The sequence below is a fragment of the Papilio xuthus genome, unplaced genomic scaffold (assembly GCF_000836235.2).
Source record: "Papilio xuthus unplaced genomic scaffold, Pxut_1.1 DF827756.1, whole genome shotgun sequence".
Taxonomy (NCBI): Eukaryota; Metazoa; Arthropoda; class Insecta; order Lepidoptera; family Papilionidae; genus Papilio; species Papilio xuthus.
The window spans coordinates 5947558-5969413 of NW_013530893.1; the positions used below are offsets into that span (position 1 = coordinate 5947558).

Genomic DNA, 21856 nt, shown 5'->3' on the forward strand with positions numbered 1-21856 from the left:
ATTAATAAACATAAAGAGACAAACTCTTTGTCCCTTCTTTTCACAGGTCAGCAAATGAACTTGTCATTGCCGTTTATTTTCTAATGTTATTTACAATCAAACAGGTAGCTATTTCTGTATGAAAATAGGTAAGTTTTTTGTAGAACTAAGGGATAGCATTTTATTCCACAATCGTTTCAGTTATTCAGCTTATAATAATCCAAATGGAATGCCATTTAAAAGTAAAATTATATATTATGTCAACAAGATCTCTTTGATTTTAAACACACTTTTAGGCGGTGTGCTAAAGTCGTTTAAATAAATCGATAGTGCGATTTTGGTTCAATATTTCATAAATCGGTGTTTCGACTCCCTAAATTGAGTTTAAAACCGTTAAAACTTAATTCAAGTTGACTCACCAATTTTTTGCGGGTTATTGATAACAAAATCCAGCTTCAACAAACTGTGCGAGAAGTATGATATAGACCCGACTGCGACTAGTGTGTCCTCAGCGAGGAGTTGCCTAAACAGCGACTTTTACAATGATTTCCTTCATGACTTGGTCCAATAATTATGCTATAAATAAAGCTATTTCAGAAAGAAAACATTAACCTTTATTTCTTCTATTTTACGGCAACTGTAGCATGTCATTATCAAAGAAAAACACGTTTCCGCTCTTATTTTTACCAAATTAGAGCAATAAAATCAATTTCAGATGTATTTTAAATACAGAGTCATCTATCGCCGGAAGCGGAACTACTTATCTGTTTCACAATTATTGAATCGAAATTCGTTTAGTGCACAGTACATCACGAGATTTGAACTTACATATACTCGTAGTTAATAGTATATCTGGAACCTTCACCAATCCAGCATTAGCCACGGATTCGTTAATAAAGCCAATTATGATGACTTTAGTAACTGACAATATCCTATTAGAAATTGTATGCGTTATACATTTTGTAAATATTATAACAAAACGTGACTAATAGTCAATCACATTTTATATCATATTGTACTACGTATTTTGTAGTAAGGTGCTTATAACAGGGTTAAAAGAATTACTTCTCAAAAAGACAAAGGAATAGTCACTTACTTGAAAACAATATCGTACAATGTACATAATATAGTCGCCATTGATTTGACTTAAAATTACTTTACTTTTTTACAAAAATCTAAAATGTATTCAGCTAGCTTAGATTTAAATTGATTAAATGAACTTACATTTATAAAGATGACAGTAACAACTTATAAAGCTGTACTCCTTCGTATGTTATACACATATCTCTTTCCACTCACTTTCGGCACAACAATTAACTTGCTCGCCGAGTGCTGCGTTTATAAATCTGTAACTTAATTTAGTTAACAGTTTGCCTCACAGAAATTTTAGCTTTAAACTTCTTACCACTCGTAATATCAATTTATCGATTAGGGTTTCAATCTTCTTAATTTATGTACTTGACAACTTTTCAGGCTGTAAATGAACTTATCGATTTAACGATTAGATGATCTAACCAATTTAATGGTCAGCAGTGCTGCTTTCATGTCTGTAAGACATGACTGATCTAACCAATTTAATGGTCCGCTATGCAGCTTTCATGTTTGCAAGACATGAATCATCTAACCAATTTAATGGTCAGCCGTAGTGATTTTATACTTGTAACACTTCAATGATCTAACCAATTTAATGGTCAGCCGTGGTTCTTTTATATCTGCAAGACATCAATGATCTAACCAATTTAATGGTCAGCTATGCAGTTTTCATACTTGTAAGACATGAATCATCCAACCAATTTAATGGTCAGCCGTGGTGCTTTTATACCTGTAACAATTCAATGATCTAACCAATTTAATGGTCAGCCGTACTCTGTAGACAAGTGCGAAAGTTCTTCTTCTTCGTCGTTACAGTCTTGTCAGACTGGTGGTGGTCATCAAGTATCAGTGACCCGCTTTACCAGACGCTGCCTTTTTAGTACATTGGGTGGTCCAAGGTATCTTCAGCATTCTTCTCCAGCACCACATCTCGAGCGCGTCTATCTTCTTTTTCTCACTCTCTCGTAGGGTCCACGTTTCGGACGCATAAAGGAATATGGAGAATACAAGCGATCGTACAAGCCGAGTTCTTTTTTTCTTTGCATTCTTTGCAATTTTTCCATCACTGACACTTTATTGGAGGTGACTGTACCTATGTTATTGAAGTTATGTATACACATAAGGTTGACCGAGATTAATATCGCCGAATGCTATTATCCATCTTCACACTATTTGTCAACCATAGGTCGAAGACAGTCTTAAAAATGCATTTGATTATTGTTTTTGGTCGAAATTATGACAATATATGTATATGTCGTGGATATACTACCCTCGTAGTAATGTTTATTTTATCATTGTAAATGTTCGATATTTTCTTTTCTTAATCATTATTCATTTCCTGCTTCATCAATAGACCGGAATTAATTTGTCGCTTGCACATGTATTTCGATGTGACATCGTAGTTCACTTTGTAGTTAACAACTTAGACGGACGAGCACAGCAATGAATCTGTTTTTCTGATAGTCAAATATTGTGATCTTATTTCGATATTCAATTGGTTAAGTTTACATTCCGAACCGTTTTTAAAACATTCACGGCTGGGAACAACTTAAGGCCACGTTTTACAAATAACTATCATATGTAAACAGAGATGATTGTTGCTATTTTTTGGCAATTCATTACCTACTATTTTTTTTTTTGTAAGGTAAGGCAAAATAATTTAAACAATACTCTCGTCCATCAATTACTGAAATGTTATTTTTTTTACACACTGGTCTTCTCTTTCCTTTTTTTTCAAATACAATTTATTTCCGTACTCACGGTTTTATCCTCGTCGCCAATGTAGCATTCGTTGTGCTATATTTGGCTCGTTCACGTACCGACACGTGTTGCCGGCTCAAAGGTCTGACATCGACTGACTTCCCCTCTCTCCGGCATGTACTTATGGCGTGTACGCTCGAGACAAACAACACTACGTTTATGCATACACTACAATACGTATTTATAGTTTATGCAAAACAAGAGATTTTATCGTAATGTAACATAATATTAAATTACATGTAATGTTAATATGAAAAAAAATTTTTTTACGTATTTAAACTTTAGGATTTAACAATTTCGTATACTTCACTATATGCGTATTCAAAATCGGTATAATATTTTAGATAATAAATTAAAAACTCTTTCCCTAACTGAAATTCATTAAATAAAGCAATTGATAGCATATTGCATATTAAAACAAATTGCACTTGATTATTTGTATTTTACTTAATTTGTTGCCGTCTAACGAACCTCTGATAAAACTTAAGAGCAGGATCCTCGCGACACAGGCTGCGCCTAGTGCGAGGATACTGGTAAATACTTGTAATACCCACCTTTTTTGTATCCATTAAATTTCTTAGCTTAACCTTTTAATGTAAACTTATGTTCTTGGATTTTAATAAATTATTTTTTCATTTTCATATTACTCTTCTTTTTTCATATTTACAATCCACAACTAAATTTCACAGTTATACAAAAAAATTGTCTATGTATGAATATAGTCTGCCAACATTACGTTATAGTAATATGAACAAACTAGATGTCGCCCGCGACTCCGTCCGCGCTGAATTAAAAAATCTTAACGATTAGCTTATGTGTTCGTTTTTAATACCTTTAAACAGACATCTATTCATCCATCCATCTAAATATTCGCATTTATAATATTATGATAAAACTATCTTCAACAGATAGTAAGTCAAGAGGAACAACTGAAGGCGATGCACGAACAGGAAGCGGCTATACAAAAAGCAGCAAAAGAGTCTGAGGAACGCAAGCAGCTGCTGAAGGAGAAGTTGCTGCCGCAGCCGGGCGCGCAGGTAGCCGCTGGTGCTGCGGACCTGGAGCTCGAGGGACCGGATCAGACAGCTCATACTTTGTCCAGAGCAGAGAGTGAGTTTTTTCTGTCTAAAAACAATGCATTGCATTTTATAACAGTTTTAGCCCAACTGACTAGCAATGGGTTAGGAGATGTCCCTTGAAAAATTGATTAGATTAGTGCTATGCTAGAGAAATACGATAAAAAGAATATTAGTGAAGTTAGGATGTAAAAGAAATGAAGTGAAGCCTCTCCACGCCTTCGCCAATTGGAGATCCGTATTCTATCTTCTAAACTTTAATGGTCTGTAGTTCTGAAAGCGGACAACATGCTGGGGCCGCGTCTCTGCAACCGCATCATCCTAGCATCTAAATGTCACGCTATCCGCGATGCCCAGATCACTGAGAAGGATCTCATTAAGAAGGAGCTTACAGAAGAGGAGAGAAGGTTAGCAATCTAATTTAAGTAGATAAGTACGAAATGTTCCAAAAGAAGGAACAGAAGTTAGCCTATGTTACTATAAATTAATTACGCACCATTTCAGTCATTTTTTTTCTAGATTTCATGCCTGTGATTGTGAATTTCAAACGACACTTTTCTTTTTGCTATCTCTTTTTCTTCAAGGAATATGAAAGAGACGTAATACATGTGTTACGATCATTCATTTAACAATATTGTCAGACTTGACGCGATAATGGAGGAGAACCGTAAGGCGGCGGTGAGACGCGCGGAGCAGGACGAGGAGCGCCGCCATCAGCTGCGTCTGCAGAACCTCGCCGCACTTAAAGAACAGATACAAGCGCATGATACTGCCAAGGTATACCACACAAATTAATCAAATCAATCTTTTACACTACACTCTTTTAGACATTATTTGAATGGCGCGCTTTCAGTAAAACGTCAAGTGTCAAACTCTCTTAGTGACGGGACATAAGCGTTATATTTTAATAAGACTAGTGATGTGCCAGTACATCGGCACATTATCGGATTTTCTTCCAAACAATTCTGAAAAAATATGAACCGAACGACGCATTAAAATTCAAAATAAATCAAGCCATTTAGGCAAAAATAAATAAAATGTAAAGAATCTTTCTATAGCTTAAAATATTTTATCCTTGTTCCTGTAAAATCTTAACGCCCTAGATAATGGAAGCGGAGCGTATAGAAGAAGAGAGTATCAGAGTGAACCAGGCAAACATCGCGATGAGAATTGACGAGGCGCAGAAGCTCAAGGAGAAACAGATGCGCCAGGCCAAGCTCAAAGAGATACTTGATCAGGGTGAGATGTCTCTTGGATATATAATTTAACTTCTATAACAGTATTTTTACAGTAAAGGTTTTAAGTTACGAGCTTACCAACATACATTCTTCTAGTACATTAGTAACTTGACCTACAGGTAACGCGGAATTGCTGTACTTCAAGCAACTTCAGAATGAAGAAGAACGTATTCTCAACCTGCGTATTGCAAACTTTCTCAAGAGTAGACAGGAGAGGGAGTCGCGCGCCCGCGCTGAGGCTGAAGCAGTCAAAGCAGCTAAGCAGAAAGGAATTGATCATATCGCCAAGGCACAAAAGGTAATCCTGATTGTTCCATTTTATAAAACCAATTCATGGTCTCTCATAAATTATGCTTTCAGAATAATAATCAACTTTGCATGTTCAATTTTACAGTCACACATTTTCTTTATATCGTGTTATTTAATTCTATCGTTTTGATATTCGACTTGGCACAGGACAGGAAAGGGTTCGCTGAGCTGACGGCCAACCTCTAGTAATGGAGAGGCATTGGAAGAAGAAGATATTCGACTTAGTTCTCATTTGTTATTTAAAACTCAACAGATCTTTCCCTTTATATTATTCAGAGCTTCTTTTCTCCAAAGAAATTCATTGGAGAAAAGAAGCTCTGAATAATTGTCTTCTAAATTTGACTTTGTTCTCAGGCGGAACAAGAGCTGAAGGAGGAATTAGAAAGGATCAGGAACTTAAAGATCCAGGAGGACGTGGAGCGAGAGTACCGTCGTAAGGAGCGCGACGCTGCCATCAAGAGGAACCGTGACATGAAGCAGTTGCACGAAGCCAGGGTCCAGCAGGTCGGTACCAACATGTTGAAATAAACTACTATTATGGTCGACATTTTTGTACTCTTACTGGTTGAATTCTCACCCAAATTATAATTAAGAATGGCTACAAGTCAATACTTCTACAAAGCTATATTAAATGTATAAAAGCTCTTGCTAAGTAGCGTCAATAAATATTTCTCTTTCTAGATCCACGACATCCATCGTCTGATAGCGCGTGAGATCGCTAAAGACGAGCAAAGCTTCAACAACGCGGCCAGACAGAATGAAGAGTTCTTACGCAAGGAGAAAATGGTAAGACCTTTTTATTGATACTAATAGCTGTCGCACGCGACTCCGTCCGTGCGTAATAGAAAAAACATAATTATTAGCTTATGTGTTCTTCCAGACTATGTTCTTCAACTACGCTAAATTTCAGCGAGATCCATTTAGGATTTTTATGGGAAAAAGAAAAGGACTGTTTATAGGGTTTTTCCATCAATTAGAATTTTTCTCACCTTTTAAACCTTCCCTAGACCTCCACGAACATTTCAAGACCAAGATAAGATAAATCCGTTTAGTCGTTCTCGAGTTTTAGCGAGACTAACGAACAGCATTTGACTTTTATATATATTAATATTATAAAGGTTAAACTTGATGTATGCTCGAAGAAGGCAGATGATGGAACAGCATAAAAAATAAATTGGTAATTTTTAATAATTTGTTATTTTCAGTTGGAAGAGCAACACAAGGCGCGCGTAGAGCGACATCGTCAAGAAATTATGAAGCAAATCAATGATAAAGAACGCGCTAGGTAAAGTTTTTAACGAATTTAATGTGGTCGTTATCGATAAATTTCTTAACTACAACACTTAAAAAGTTTTAAATAAAATAAAATTGTATTTCCTTTCCATAGAGCTGAGTTGAGAGAGAAGATCCGTAACGAGGGTGTCGCGCTGCGCATGGAGCAAGAACAACAGGAGAAGTACGAAAGAAAAGTTATCAAGCAGAAGGTAATTGTTGCCAGTTTCAAAAATTTCCTACCAATTTCTACCAACCATTTTGACAGATGTCAGTGTAACGGAATTGGGGATTTAAAAATAGAATAGGTAGCCGAATCGGAAAAAGTTAAAATGTTTATTTCAGACTGTGATAAAAAGCAAGCCTTAAAAAGTTATGTAAATAGTTACGATTTATTGTCCAAGAAAAAAAATGTGTTAATTTCATTTATATTGAAATCCCACTTTAATGTCTGACATTTATAGTTTATCAATTTTTGTATTAAAAGCGCATATTATATCTCAGGTGGCTGCTATGAGACAGCAAAAGGTGGCTGAGAAATACGTCAAAGAAGTGGAACAAACTCTCGGCAAACATGGATATTAACACTAACCATAGACTCACCATTATAATAGAAACATGCTTATAAATTGATAAATTTCTCAATTTTTTTTTATTATTGAATTGTAAAACCATAGAATAAAACACAAAATTAATTATCGTATTATTTATTTACATTACTTATTTCAATTCAGTACATAAAGAGTAAATTTATACTAAATAAAGTCAGCCATAACAATAATAATTGATATAAAACACACACAATGTCACTAATAAAAACACAAGCAACAGACAGAACGGACATACATATTAATGTATAATTATGGAAATTTATTACTACATAACTCCAGAGCAGAATAAGTCTGGATAAAATTTAGATCAAACATAGTCTAGAATAATACATTTTTAAAACACATGTAAAAAATTACTATTATTAAGGCACTATGATTAAACCAACACTATTTCGGTCATTTTTCAATGGTCTTCTCTCCGAGTTCCACCATCTTCACCAGGTTGTCTTTGAGGGTCTTTAGCTGGCTGAGAACTTGAGAATCCATGAGAGAGAATGGTATAAAGGCTTGCGACTGGCGAAGCTGACGCGGCTGCAGCGACAGCATCGTGCCATCGTTCAACATTATATTGCAACTTGCTTTCTCATTTTGTTGCATACTGTAAATATAAAATACATGTATTACTATACTTTATTTCCCAGTATATTAAATCTCCAAGAGCGTCGGTGGCTCAGGGGTCGAACACTTGACTTGCAATCTGCAGGTCCTGGGTTCGAATCCCGCCATGTACCAATGTGTTTTTCGATTTCCGATTTACATATGTACATTTATCCGACATTCTTACGGTGAAGGAAAACATCGTGATGCAACCTGCACATATCTGAGAAGAAACTCAAAGATATGTGTGTAGTCAATCTGTACTGGGCCAGCGTGGTTGACTGCGGCCTAATCACCCTTAACTTAGGGTAAGCTCCGAGCCCCTCGGTGGGGACGTATAGGGAGCTGATGATGATGATTAAATCCCCAAGGTCTTAAGTATGGGATCCATCTGAGATAATGAAAATCTGGAAATCTTTGAGTAAAAACCTATTTAACAAAGTGTTTGTGAGTTACTTACGCATATACGGAGGGCACCAATACGGGGGAACCTGACATGGAGACTACCATCTCTCCCTGACGCGGCTGACGCAGCACCGTCAGCGGCGTGTGTGGAGCCACCTGCACACAAGAAATATAAATAACTATATTTTTACAATAACATTTGTGTTCAGCAAACATTTAACAGTGGTAGAACCCGCTTTAACATCTTCACACAAATTGTCCCGGATCGCCCGGTGTAATACCACGACCACACAGTAGACACGCCTCAAGTGGAAGCTATTAGGCGTACAATCTGATGAGTGTGCGTCCCGGAGGCCTAATCTAATCCACTTTCCCTTTCCACCCTGTGTTTTAAAAGGAAAGGATGGTAAGTGGAAGTGGTCTTTCCGGATGAGAGGATGCGTGGGAAGGGAAAATATTTTCACTTCGCTATATCAGCGATTTCTAGTGGCCGCTCGCTCGTTTGCCACCTTATGATATATATAAAATATATAAACATACTAGCAATTTCAACTGAGATTGTATATTTATAAATTATTAAATTAATTAATCAAATTTTTCAACACTAAAACTGGCTATAAGACATATTTTTTGCCTATTTCATTTTCGTCATTTTCGCGCTTATGCGTAATTTTCATTGTGTGTAGCGTGTTGTGCTAATCTCACTTAAGACTAATATGTAAAATTTGACAGTGTTATGTATTGCCATATGTAAACTTTAAATTCCTACTGCCAAAGCAGATATTATGGTTACAATTGTACAAGCTCACCTTAGGTGTAATAGCAGGATAGTTCATTGGATTTTTATTATACATAGGCGTCCTGTACACGGACTGGGAACGATTATGCGTCTTGCTGACTGTAAGCATGCGACTCGCGTCCGCTGACCTGGAGCGTCGTGTCGTCTTACGGCCTATTGTACTTGGCGGACCTGTGGATATAACAATATTTAAAAAAATATATATTTTATTATTTACACTTAAGTAAACTGATTGCCTTTACTCCTTACATCTATACAACTTGTTTTCATCATCAACTGACTATACGTCCCCAACGAGGGGCTCGGAGCCTACCCTAAGTTAGGGGTGATTAGGCCATAGTCAACCACGCTGGCCAAGTGCGGGTTGACTTCACACATATCTTTGAATTTCTTCTCAGATATGTGCAGCATCACGGTGTTTTTAATCACCGTAAGAACGTCGGATAAATGTACATATGTAAATCGAAAAACGCATTGGTACATGGCGGGATTCGAACCTAGGACCTGCAGATTGCAAGTCAAGTGCTTTAACCCCTGAGCCACCGACGCTCTCTACAACTTGTTTGTTTGAACTTTATTTAGAGATCGTATATTAATCATGTGTAAATGGAAGGGTTCCGATAAGAAATCGGTTCCGTACTATATCAACAACAGAAATATAGAAATACAAACTACTGTAATCACCCGCAACTCTGTCTGCGCGGGATTTAAAAATAATTAGTAGCAGATTCACAGCTATGAATATGCATATAAAAATTAATAAAAATCTGTCAAGCCGTTTCAGAGGAATATGGTAATTAAAATTGTGACACGAGAATCTTTCTAATATTATAAATGCGAATCGATTGATAGATAGATGGATGGATGTTGGTTTGAAGGTATCTCATATAGAATGTAATCGTGAGAGAACACACAGGCTACTTAATTTATATTTTAATTCTGCGCAGACGGAGTCGCGGGCGAGAGCTAATTTTTATATAAGATATAGATGATAATGACATGTCAACAACAAATGGTTGAGTTTCCACTGCCAAATAATAAACAAAAACAAGTCTGTTTCAAATAGAGATATCAAACTTGTGTCTGTACATGATTGAACAGTGGAAACGCACAAGTAGATAGAAATTCCAAGCATAGAAAGCAACTTACCCAATGGCTTCTTGTTTTTCCTTTCTCCGGAATCATGGGCAGAGTTTTCAGTGAGATAGCCTGCCCCAAAAAGCCCAGTTAGTTGAAAGTTGTGATATGATGTTAGTCGTGATAGTGCATCATTAAATGATAAATTAATGATCAACATGTTTCTGAGACCAAAATCTCTGTATAAAACATATCGTTATCCCTGTCATTATCTTTGACAAATAAGAGATATGTTTTAAATGGGTATATTGGTCTCAGAAATCCACGATAAATACTGTTTTTTGGGTTTTCTATAAAGGTGCTTATTTATAGCACAAATAAATTGAAAGTAAGTTAATTTTATCTCAACCCTAATTTTTTAAAATATCAATATAGGACAATTTGTTAAAAGCTAGCATAGTTAAACTGCATTACATTAATATTCTTTCTTATTTAGAATTAAATATAATATTTAGTAGGGATTATCTTCTGAAACTGGGCAACATAGTTCAGGAGTCTCGGCTCTTGTACTATATTGACGTAGGCTCCACAAAATGTATGTGAACAAGTATCACAATAGACAATTATTTATTTATTACTAAATTTATATTATGATTGGAGAAACAATTTTTTTTTCTATGTTGTGTTAAATTGAAACATAAAATTATATAAACTACATCTTTACAACAAAAAACAAATTGTTATATATACAGTTATTTACCAGAGATCAGTTAAGTAATTACTAAGAGAAAATGATTAAAAACACTAGAACTAAGCATTCCACAAAACAACTTAAGTACCTATTTACAATATTAAGTATATTAACATAAAATTAAAGGTTATAAGTCTATTTACTAGTACATACCATCATCATGTGAGTCTGGTCTGTTTGAATTCCGTGTTGCTCGTTTGTTTGTCACCTCTCTAAGTGATAGCTCCGTTTTCTGTAAACCACAAATTGTAAAGCAATTCACACTACAGAAACTTGCACAAAAATATTAGTTATAAGTTTTTTAAAGAGATAACATGTTTTATATGAACAGGATAAATAGATAACCATGAGTGTATTTAATGTTGAAAAAAAATCTCAACTAACTGTGGGTTTTTGAGTCCAAAATCTCTGTTTAAAACACTTTGTTATCTCTGTATTCTCAAAAATGAAAGACAGGGATGACTATGTATTTTATACAGAGATTTTGTTTAGACTCCCTTACTAACTGTGCAATTTAAAAAAAAACAATGCGGCGTTTAAAATAATCATACATTATGGAGGCAATAATAAAAATTGGATGATTTACCAGCTGTCCTACAGTTTTCTCTAAATACGAGGCTTTTATTGAACCCAGAAGTATCTTGAAAGCTACTTCAACATTCCTCTGCTCCATGTATGCATGAGAGTCGATCTTATTCTTTTGATCAGCAACTGCAAGTTATTTTGCAAAACATATAAAATAATTTATAATATAAATTAAGAAACATATAAAACAACGAATAACAACGTCTAGTAAATTTTCATTACCTAGTTTATTTAATTTTTTCAATGTTTCATCACTATCTGTGACTTTGTCTACTTTTTTAACCGGCCGTTTTGTTCTTGGCATTTTATTTACAACTTATAATAATAAACTTAAAACCTTTGAAACCTTTATAATAACACTTAAGTTTTATTAAGACAATATTGTCGTGTCGTACACTTTTTGCCTTTTCTATATAGAAGAAAAACCAATATAATCCTAATTTTAAACAAAACACAAACGAAACGAACTTTTCAAACCGACATTTTTAAAATCTGTGTTCGGATACACCACAATCACGACACAGCAATAAAGCATTTATAATTTTGTTGTAGGTGATTTGATTAATGTAATTCGGCATTGTACGATATGTGTAATATATAAAATATACAATAAAGAAATTAAAAGGAAGACAATTTAAGTAAAAATATTTTTAACGTCTGACAGTTAATCTCGATCTAAACTGGGCCAATCGTTATCTGTTAAACCAGGCAGGCAATCGTTTATCTGTAGTTAAATTGTTATGATGAATGAAGAATGGCGGACGCTGTCATAGTGGGATATTTGTTCACATTTTTATTAATAAATTCTTGTTATGGTGAGTAAAAACAGAGTTTTACATATAGAAAGTTTAAGAACACTGTAATACGCGTTGTGTCCAAATTTGACGGTGTAAAGTTTACTGTAACATTGGATATGGTAATGGCATCTTTACATGTCTTCATACTCCGTATTTATTATTGTTTTTCACTGCGACGCATTATTATATTGCCTTAGTTTTTCTAACGCTGCTTAAACTTGTTAGAAAATTTATTGAACATATAACGAACAGATAGAAACGGATACAAGAATATTTAATGTGTGAAATCTGTTCTAAAATTCAGATCAAAACATTAGTGACCTCGAAACAATCCCACATAATGTATCGTTGAAATCCGTTGTATTATGGAGTATTTTTCATAGTTTTCAAGGTCTATTGTCTAAAAATACAGTTTAATATTATAGTATTTGATAATTTCAAATGATTATAAGAAACCAATTTATCTAATAATTCGCGCAAATTTTACGCGTAAATAGATGTTATTGAATTGAAACGTTAGATTTGCAGATTGCTTGAATTAAGCTTATAGCTTATGTGTTTACGATGTCAAATACCACACCACACATTCATAATTTTTGTATTTAAATCCTTAAATTTGATAAGTACTATTATATTTTTACAGCTGGCCTCCCTGGCTTGGACAACACAGAAACAGATGGCTCCCCAAGCACACAGTCAGACAATCATCTCAGAGATGACCCTTCATCCATTGATAAAATGGTTGTTCAATTATATCCAAGGTAAGTAATTAAATCTTAATTGTTATAACACACATATACAAACAATGTTGCTATCTCTCTATTTACAAAAAGATTGAAAGTGATGGCAATTGTAACCATCATCAGCTCACTATACATCCCCTCAAAGGGCCTACTTTGAGTTAGGATTGACTAGGCCATAGTCAACCACTCACCTGGTTGGTTGACGGCACACATATTCATCTCTTCACAGATATGTGCAGGTTATAAGGATTGTCTTTTGTTGCTGTTTACTTCACTAAATTAACATATTCCGTGCTGCTATTATATAATTTCTTTCTTTGTGTGAAATTGAACTTTCCAGTAGTATTTAATGTATTGTGTTGTTCCCAAATTAAATAATATTTATTTACTTGTCCTTGCTTTGCCTAGGAGAAGGAAATTTCAAAAAAGGTATGGTTATTACGTACAAATATTTTCATAGGAAACATCAATATTATAAGCTTAGCAAAGAGAATAGAATAGGTTTTTAAGCCTGAATATTCTTCTAGACATTAAATCTGTAATCTTTATCCACCCTTCTAGTTATTTGTTACTAGCTGTCGTCAGTGACCCTGTCTGCGTGGAATTAAAAGAAAACTTAATATGTAGCCTATGCATTCTTCTTGACCATGTTCTACATCTATGCCAAATTTCAGTGATAGCCATATAGCAGTTCTGGAGACACCTTCAAATAAACACATCCATCTAAGCATTTGTATTTATGGTATTATATTAATTTATTATAAATTAATTTTCAGATATAAATGCCATCAATGTGAACCCCCTGATTGTGGTCCAGAAGAGACCATGATGGGAGTCTGCAGGGATGCTCTTTATTGCTACAAGTCCTCTGTTAGAGCATCCGATGGCACTCTCCGGTATTCCAGAGGATGTTTCACGAGTGTAGACCAGGCGCAGTTTACTTGTCGGACTAGTCAGCCTGCTTTAGGGTAAGTTTCCCTATTTAACAAATAGTAACCCATTATGATGTAGATGTCTATGTATTGTTAGTGGTCACTAACCATCAGGTGACCTGCTTGTTTGTTCAGCCTTCACAATATAAAAAAAATAGTTTTGAATAGATTTTTTATTTATGTTATATTTACTAATAAGTAAATTGTTAAAAAAAATATTATGTTACATAATTTGACAGCCTTTGATGATAAATTGAAGAGAGAGGTGTGTCAGGACTGTGCAAAGTGGACTTGGTCTCTGACTACCCTTCTAGGTAATAGGCGTAAGTTATAAATTATTGATAATTTTTTACCATTTCCAGGTTAAGGAAGCGTCATGCTGGTCAGTTAAACATCAAATGCTGTCAGGATGATATGTGTAATGCAGGCAGCTTCCCCGACCTGCCTCCGGCAGTGGACACCTCAATTGAGCCAGTACCATCTAATGCATGGAAGTTGTGGCTCAGTGTTACATTATCTGTACTATTTGTTAGTGCTATTGGTGGTATAGGAATATTTTTGCTGCGGAGAAGTCATAGGTGAGTGTTTTTTTTTTTTAAATTGTAATTAATATTTAAAATTACACTTGTATAGTAATGTGAATGTTTGTGGATGACTTTAAAGTATCTTTTTTAATATTATAAGCTAAGCAAAAGAGGAAGTGATCACCTGAATTTGCCGAAATGGCAAAAAGACTACTGCCCACAGTTGCCTACCCTTAATTGTCAGAGGATATGTTCCGCTTACCCTTACCATCCATCCTTATAACCAAAGGAAGTGATAGTTCATGGAAGACTGAAATATGTATTGATTGTATATAAGAAGTAAATTAATAAATGACTCGTGCAGATGTACAGAAGAGTAAATATATATATATTTTTTATATCAAAAGGTGGCAAACGAGTGAGCTGCCACCTGAAATCGCTGAAATAGGGAAGTGACTGCTGCCCATAGACATACGCAAATGCATTGCATTGCCTACCTTTTTTCGACGGAGGAGAGGATGCACAGAAAGAAAATATCTTCCCTTTCCATACATCCTCTCATCCGGAAAGTCCACTTCCACTTCCCATCCATTCAATATAAGGAAAAGGGATCTTGGATCTATGTCGTTGATGTCTTGTGCTATCCATCAAAATCTTTAGTTTGTTCTTTGTATGGCATCTCTCTTATTCATAGTGTTTATTTTATCATAGATTGCGTGTGTCTCGAGCGGCTCTGCATAAACTAGGTCCAGATTCCAGTTACTTGTCAACCAACTTGTATGGACCTCTAGTCACCAGCACATGCTATGAAGGTAAACAGACATACATTAATATGATTGTTTCTGCGGTATTTTAAATGAATGGATGGATGTTTATTAGAAGGTATCTATGGAATAGTACAATGAATATCGATGATTGACACATAGAACATAGTCTGAAAGAACATATAGGCTATTAATCAGTTTTTTATCTTTTGTACAGGCGAAGTCACGGACAAAAACTAATTTCGTATAAATATTGCTATAAAGGTGACCGTAGTAGTTGAAAAACATAATTTGTTATATACATTGCTATTAAATACGTAGTTTGCAGATTAAATGTTAATTTTGACGGACTCAATTAAGTAATATAACCTTTTACCCTTTGATTCGATTATTGTTTCAGGTCTAGAAGGGTCTCAGAACGGTGGAGGTCTGAAAGCAGTGGCAGCAGGTGACTCAACTCTGCGGGAGTACCTGGAGAGCTCAGTGACCAGTGGCTCTGGTTCAGGTCTGCCACTAATGGTGCAGAGGACCCTGGCTAAACAGGTCACTCTGATTGATTGTGTTGGAAAGGTATGTGGTTCAAAATTTTACTGATTTTGAAGAAATATTATAGGCTCTGTATGCCCCAAGAAATTAAAAAAAATAATGCAATATAGCAAAGCTAACCTTGATCAACCTGATTAGTTGATATTGTACGAAAATTTTAGTTCTCTTTTCCTTGATTTCTCCTTCCCATGATTTTCTTAAAAGGATAGGAAGTGATTAGGTAGAGGAGGGGGACACACAGGAATGGGAATATCCTCATTCCGTGCGTGTGTCTATGGGCTTGCTCGTATGTGACTTTTTCAAATTAAAAAAGAAAGCATTGCATAGTAATTGAAATTTTGACAATCGACCATCTCTCTAGCGCGTTTTAATTGACCAACAGCGCCATCTGTTGATGATTTGCGAAAATAATTGTGGAAAGTTATAAAAACATTACCAAGTTAACATAGTCTTTTTACAATGTAGCAAATCGAACTTTTATCAAACATTGTAGAATAGAAATTTGTTTATCAATAATTTTTATTGTATATTTAGGGTCGTTACGGTGAAGTATGGCGTGGGTCGTGGTGTGCAGACAGTGTGGCTGTGAAGATCTTCTTCTCAAGAGACGAGGCGTCCTGGCGGCGGGAGACGGAGGTGTACAGCACGGTGTTGCTGCGACATGAGAACATACTGGCTTACATCGGCAGTGATATGACAAGCAGGAATAGTTGCACGCAGGTACACTACTACAGTCATTTGTGGGAGGGTATGACGTCGAAGTCGGATTGTTGGTCAACCATAATTTAGGTTAAGCTCAGAGCACATTTGTGGGGATGTATAGTGATCTAAACATAATTGATATTAGTAACTAGCTGTCGACCGCTACTTCGCCTATGTCTTTTTCTAGACTATATTCTACAGCTGTCATGTCAAATTTCATCAAGATCCGTTGAGCCGTTTCAGAGATTTTAACATTCATCCATCTATTTAAACATTTGCATTTATAGTATTAGTAAGGTTTATCTACTATAACCACTCAGCAAGACCTTAAGTGGAAATTCCAAGTACAGTCCGATGAGTGTGCCGGAGGTCTAACTTAAGACCTTGTTTTCGGAAGGGAAAATAGTCAATTTCTGTGCATCCCCTCCGTCGATTAAAAGTCTAAGAACACATAGGCGATTAATAAATAAAAATGTTGTATTGTAAGTTTTTTAACAGTATATCTTCAATGTAAATCCACGCTTATATGTTTCCAGTTATGGCTGATAACACACTTCCACCCGCTGGGGTCATTGTACGAGTATCTGAACCGCAGCGCGCTCAGCCGGCATCAGATGATGCTGATCTGTCTCTCTATAGTCAATGGTCTGCTGCATCTCCACACTGATATACATGGCACACAGGTATACCTAACGACATACAGACATACACTTTTTTTATATAATAAGTTGGCAAACGCAACGCATCTGCTATATGGAATGTCTGTGGGTAACGATCGCTACGTTGTTAGCGGTTTCGAGTGGACGATCGCTCGTTTGATATATTATAATATAAAAAAACGCCTTCGCCAAAATGGCGAAGTGACACCTACAAATAGACATTGGCAAAGCAGATGCGTTGACAATCTTTAGTAGACGGCAGAAGGGACGCGTGAAAATATATTTCCCCTTCCTATGCGTCTCTATCAAAACCATTTCCCCTTCGCATCATTTCCTTGTCAAAGTGTGAGATAAGAATGAGAAGGGAAAGAGAATTAAAATGAGACCTATAAAACGCACTTACAAAGCTGACACCTCAGAGATGTATACATTATTGTTATAGAGTGGACATTACGAGCACGTTTTACCAGTAGTACATCATTTGTGTCTTCCAGGGTAAGCCGGCGATCGCACATAGAGATATAAAGAGCAAGAACATACTGGTGAAGGTGAATGGAGAGTGCTGCATCGCTGACTTCGGGCTGGCGGTGACGCGCCGCCATGTGCAGCAGCATCAGCTCAGCGCGAGACAGGGCACCAAGAGATATATGAGTCCGGAGATGCTTGACCAGAGGTAAGGTAGAACTACATGTGTACATTTTAGCTTTTCCTCGTGACTTTAAATAAGTGGAATCAACAAAAGTATCCTATAACATGCCCTCCTTCATCAGCTACCTTCCAGTCCAAGTCCCGTCAAAATCGGTCCACCCGTTCCGGAGATTACCTATAACAAACGCAAATTTGCGGACAGACATACAGACAGACAAAAATTATTAGTATCATAGTATTTTTTAATACGTACCTCCAAAACGTCATAACCGATTTCGATAAAATTAAACACAGATGTAGAAAATAGTCTGGAAGAATACATAGGCTACTAAAAATTTTTTTAATTCCTTACGATCGAAGTCGCGGTAAGAAGCTAGTGTAACATGATAGTGTAATTATTTTCAATACTAACATTACAGTATGAACGTGCAATGTTTCGACGCGTACCGCAAATGTGACGTGTACGCGCTGGCATTGGTTGTATGGGAGGTGACGCGAGGGGCTACGGGCCGGGAGTACCGCCCTCCTTACCATGAGCTGGCACCTCAGGACCCCAGCTTTGAAGACATGAGGAAGGTCGTCTGTGTGGACGGCGCTAGACCTGAACCTCCGCAGGAGACGCATCCTGTGAGTAAACATATCACTCTCCGAGCTCAGATTTACTATACTGGCCCAGTGTGGGTTGATTTCATACATCTTTGTATTTCTTGAAAGAACATTCAATAAAATGTAGTATTAAGTAGGAATTACCTGATATTCTAACGGCGAAGGAAGGAAAGCTTGCAACCTGCACATATCTGAGAAGAAATTTAAAGATATGTGTGAAGTCAACTCGCACTGGGCCAGTGTTGACGATGGCCTAGTCACTTAAGTAGGCTCCAAGTCCACAGTGGGGATGTATAGTGAGCTGATGATGATAATCTCATATACAGTGTGTTTCAATAACATTATTTAATAGACCAACCGTTTTGTAAATTGCTATATTATTGAGATTTTTTAATTATGTAAATTTTCTTTTATTCAATATCTCTAATGGTATTTTTTCAGACAATGGTGGGATTGACGAATCTAATGCGTGAATGTTGGCATCAGAACCCTTCAGTAAGACTTCCCGCTTTAAGAATAAAGAAAACATTACTAAAGCTCGCGGCAAATGATAATTCAATACATTTGAATGAAGACAATGAAGTTTCAGTATAGTGACTTTGTGATAAGTGACAGTGATTAGTGACAATGATTAGTGACAGTGATTAGTGACAAGGTATAGTTTTGTGTTTTTGTGAACCAACCAATCATCCATATGGGTGTCTTTTCCGTTTAAACAACGCCCGCCTTTTTTTATGTAGACATATTGATTTTTTCTAGATATCTCACTATTATAGAATTTTTAATATGTAAAATTAATATGGTTAACGAGAAAAATGTCCCACTGGTTAAATGATTGGTTGAATGATCAAAACAAGGAATCCTTAGGTAAGTAGTTAATTGTTTTGTACAGTATAGAACCAGTTTAAACCAGTTTTAACTAGAATTTTCTAGATTTCAATCTATATGGAATAATTTGTTTTTTTTTTTACAAATGAACTTTTTGCACTATTATTTGCATATTTAAATTTTACATTATTAATTTTATATACAGTCATACTTATATGAGAGTTAGGTTGCCAGTCGCTAAACCTAATATCTTGATTAACCAGACATTGCCACCTTACGATATAAAAAAAAATCTATGTCCAGCTTTATCAGGATGCCTGGCAACACTAAGCAAGAGTCATTGTTCTGTTCAGATAGACAGCCCCCATAAGCGAGAAACTCATATACAAACCTTTGTAAGAGAGAAACATATTGTGGACTCTCGTTTATCCCGGTTTGACTGTATTAAGAAAATATTATTGTTTATAACTGATACATATGTTTATAACAAGTTAATTTTGCAATAATAATTTCACTAGCATTTATATATTAATAAGTTAATGCCATTATGAACGCCATATTTGAACAAATTTTATAGCATCAAGCTATAGCAATGTTTTTTTGGTATTTTTCTATGACGTTTTTTTTCAAAGGGGATGTCAATGCAATTGTCAACACAGAAGTGTCATAAAATGAATACAACCTTATTAACAGTTAATATAATAAATGCGAATGTTTAGCGTAAAGTAGATGGATGGATGTTTGTTTGAAGGTGTCTCCGGAACGGCTGTATAAATCTCGGAACACATAGAATACTAAATTTTTTTTAATTACTCTCCGACAGTATCTCGGGTGACAGTTAATTTGAAATATATTATTCATGAAGATCTATTAAGCCGTTTTGGAGATACCATCAAACATCCATCCATCCAAATACACGCATTTATAATATTAGAAAGGTTACTTAATTCGTTTTTTTTTGTTACAACATAATCTTTTAATGCAATAGCAACATTTTTAATTATGTATGACTAAATGTATGGATACAATACATAATTATAATTAAAATTTAATATTACTGTTGATCTTTAAGGATTTTTTTTTAGTGCCATGAAACACTTGTAAAATTAATGAAGAAAGTGCCGATTAGTATTTTAATATAATAATAATAGTATATAATAGTTATTGTACATACTAACATGTTATATAGAAAATATATAAATAATATTTAGTATATAATTGTGTATGTTTGATGGATGTTATGTAAAATTACATATAAGTTTAAGATTTAATTAATTTGTAGCTGCCATTTAAGCGATATGTATTCAAAAAATGTATTTACTACATTTTATATTATGTTACCGATAGTTTTCATTGACAAAAAACTTGTACAGAAACATGTTTGTATCGTTTTATTAGAACTAGTAGACCTATTGGTCGAAATTTGACCAAAATTATTGAACATTTTTTTTCTTAAGATTTGCTTTATGGACTTCTTGTCTATATTAAATGTGGCAATTATTAAGTTAATCAGTACTCAAAATTTCCTTAAAAACGGTTAATATTATTATGTAAGATTGACAGTTTTTGTAAATGTAACTGGTTAAGCAAGAGTTATTGACCAGTTCCGACTTCCATAAGAGAGAAACTTTGATAAGAGAAACTCGGGTAAGAGAAACCTCTATAAGAGAAACTCGGGTAAGAGAAACCTGTATAAGAGGGAAACTCGGGTAAGAGAAACCTGTATAAGAGGGAAACTCGGGTAAGAGAAACTTCTATAGGTGAGAAAAATATCACAGCCCCTTAAACTCTACCTTATCCAGTTGGAATTTTATTTTGTCAGTGAAAGCAGATATTTAGAAAAAAATTGTTAAGTAAGTTTTTTTTTTTCGCAGCTCTGAATCTCTTATTTTTGTCTACACTTGTTGATATGGCACGTTTTTATTTTTTTATTATTATAATAAAATTAGCTGCCATAATGCATTTATTGTGTGTATCATAAGTTGGATGACAATAAACGCGAGCCTTGGTTTATAAAAATAAATAACGAAATTTTGTTTAATTGGTTTTATTCTGTCGCATTTAATTAAGCAGTCCCATAGTGTACACTAAGGGTTGCCTTCAATTACAATTTGCTTGGAAGTTATTAATTTACAAAAGTGTTAGTTGAATGTTTCCATTTCCATGATTTTTGTGTTCATGTTATTATGTAAATATTGTAAGGAACTTGTATGTAAGTTTAACAGAGAATAAAATATTTGTCTATTATCTCTTGTTTTATTTGCTCTATTTAAGATATATACAGTTTTACATTGATCGAGAAATTGAGGAGTAAAAGATTAGCGTGGTTTGGACATGTTATGAGGAGGGATGATGATGATACAAGCAAAAAAGTAATGAGATTGAACGTGGATGGCTACAAGGGTAAAGGAAGACCAAAAAAAGTATGGAATGACTGTGTGAAAGAGGATATGCGTAAGAAGGGGGTAGACTCGGATATGACGGCTGATAGAGATGTATGGAGGAGTAGTACATGCTGTGCCGACCCTCGATAGGGATAAGGGCATGTTGATGAT

The 21856-nt window shown here is 35.2% G+C and overlaps 3 protein-coding genes across 4 annotated transcripts in view; 2 read left to right on the top strand and 1 right to left on the bottom strand.

The window, feature by feature from the left end:
• LOC106116440 (cilia- and flagella-associated protein 45) overlaps positions 1–7422 on the top strand; it is a 9752-nt gene extending 2330 nt beyond the window's left edge. Inside the window, exons 4-12 of the mRNA XM_013310282.1 lie at positions 4180–4315; positions 4550–4685; positions 5012–5147; positions 5266–5444; positions 5810–5959; positions 6137–6241; positions 6661–6740; positions 6843–6939; positions 7232–7422. Of these exons, the coding sequence (XP_013165736.1) occupies positions 4180–4315; positions 4550–4685; positions 5012–5147; positions 5266–5444; positions 5810–5959; positions 6137–6241; positions 6661–6740; positions 6843–6939; positions 7232–7312 (1100 nt within the window). The 3' untranslated portion in view covers positions 7313–7422. The remainder of the gene's footprint in view (positions 1–4179; positions 4316–4549; positions 4686–5011; positions 5148–5265; positions 5445–5809; positions 5960–6136; positions 6242–6660; positions 6741–6842; positions 6940–7231) is intronic.
• Positions 7423–7691: 269 nt separating this feature from the next.
• Borealin (borealin-like) lies at positions 7692–12027 on the bottom strand. Of its 2 annotated transcripts, XM_013310280.1 has the most exons (7): positions 11775–12027; positions 11554–11678; positions 11121–11199; positions 10289–10348; positions 9150–9310; positions 8396–8496; positions 7692–7936 (listed from the first exon to the last, which is right to left on the bottom strand). In XM_013310280.1, the coding sequence occupies exons 1-7, from the start codon at positions 11854–11856 to the stop codon at positions 7735–7737; spliced, it is 810 nt and encodes a 269-aa protein (XP_013165734.1). In that variant the 5' UTR covers positions 11857–12027; the 3' UTR covers positions 7692–7734. The 2 variants fall into 2 exon arrangements, with proteins under 2 accessions (XP_013165734.1, XP_013165735.1); XM_013310281.1 differs by lacking the exon at positions 10289–10348.
• Positions 12028–12293: 266 nt separating this feature from the next.
• On the top strand, positions 12294–19564 carry sax (type I BMP receptor saxophone). Its single transcript, XM_013309962.1, has 11 exons — positions 12294–12367; positions 12993–13110; positions 13869–14060; positions 14387–14602; positions 15260–15360; positions 15713–15882; positions 16393–16578; positions 17097–17243; positions 17714–17892; positions 18287–18494; positions 18915–19564. The coding sequence occupies exons 1-11, from the start codon at positions 12307–12309 to the stop codon at positions 19065–19067; spliced, it is 1731 nt and encodes a 576-aa protein (XP_013165416.1). The 5' UTR covers positions 12294–12306; the 3' UTR covers positions 19068–19564.
• The last annotated feature ends 2292 nt before the right edge of the window (positions 19565–21856 follow it).

Bases quoted from the DNA above. Each gene is read 5' to 3' on its own strand.
- sax (XM_013309962.1), top strand. From the start codon at position 12,307: ATGGCGGACGCTGTCATAGTGGGATATTTGTTCACATTTTTATTAATA. The intron at 12,368-12,992 runs GTGAGTAAAAAC...ATATTTTTACAG, and splicing joins ATTAATAAATTCTTGTTATG to CTGGCCTCCCTGGCTTGGAC. The intron at 14,603-15,259 runs GTGAGTGTTTTT...ATTTTATCATAG, and splicing joins TTGCTGCGGAGAAGTCATAG to ATTGCGTGTGTCTCGAGCGG.
- Borealin (XM_013310280.1), bottom strand. From the start codon at position 11,856: ATGCCAAGAACAAAACGGCCGGTTAAAAAAGTAGACAAAGTCACAGAT. The intron at 11,200-11,553 runs GTAAATCATCCA...TGTGGTTTACAG, and splicing joins AGAAAACTGTAGGACAGCTG to AAAACGGAGCTATCACTTAG. The intron at 9,311-10,288 runs GTAAGTTGCTTT...TTATATCCACAG, and splicing joins GAAAAACAAGAAGCCATTGG to GTCCGCCAAGTACAATAGGC.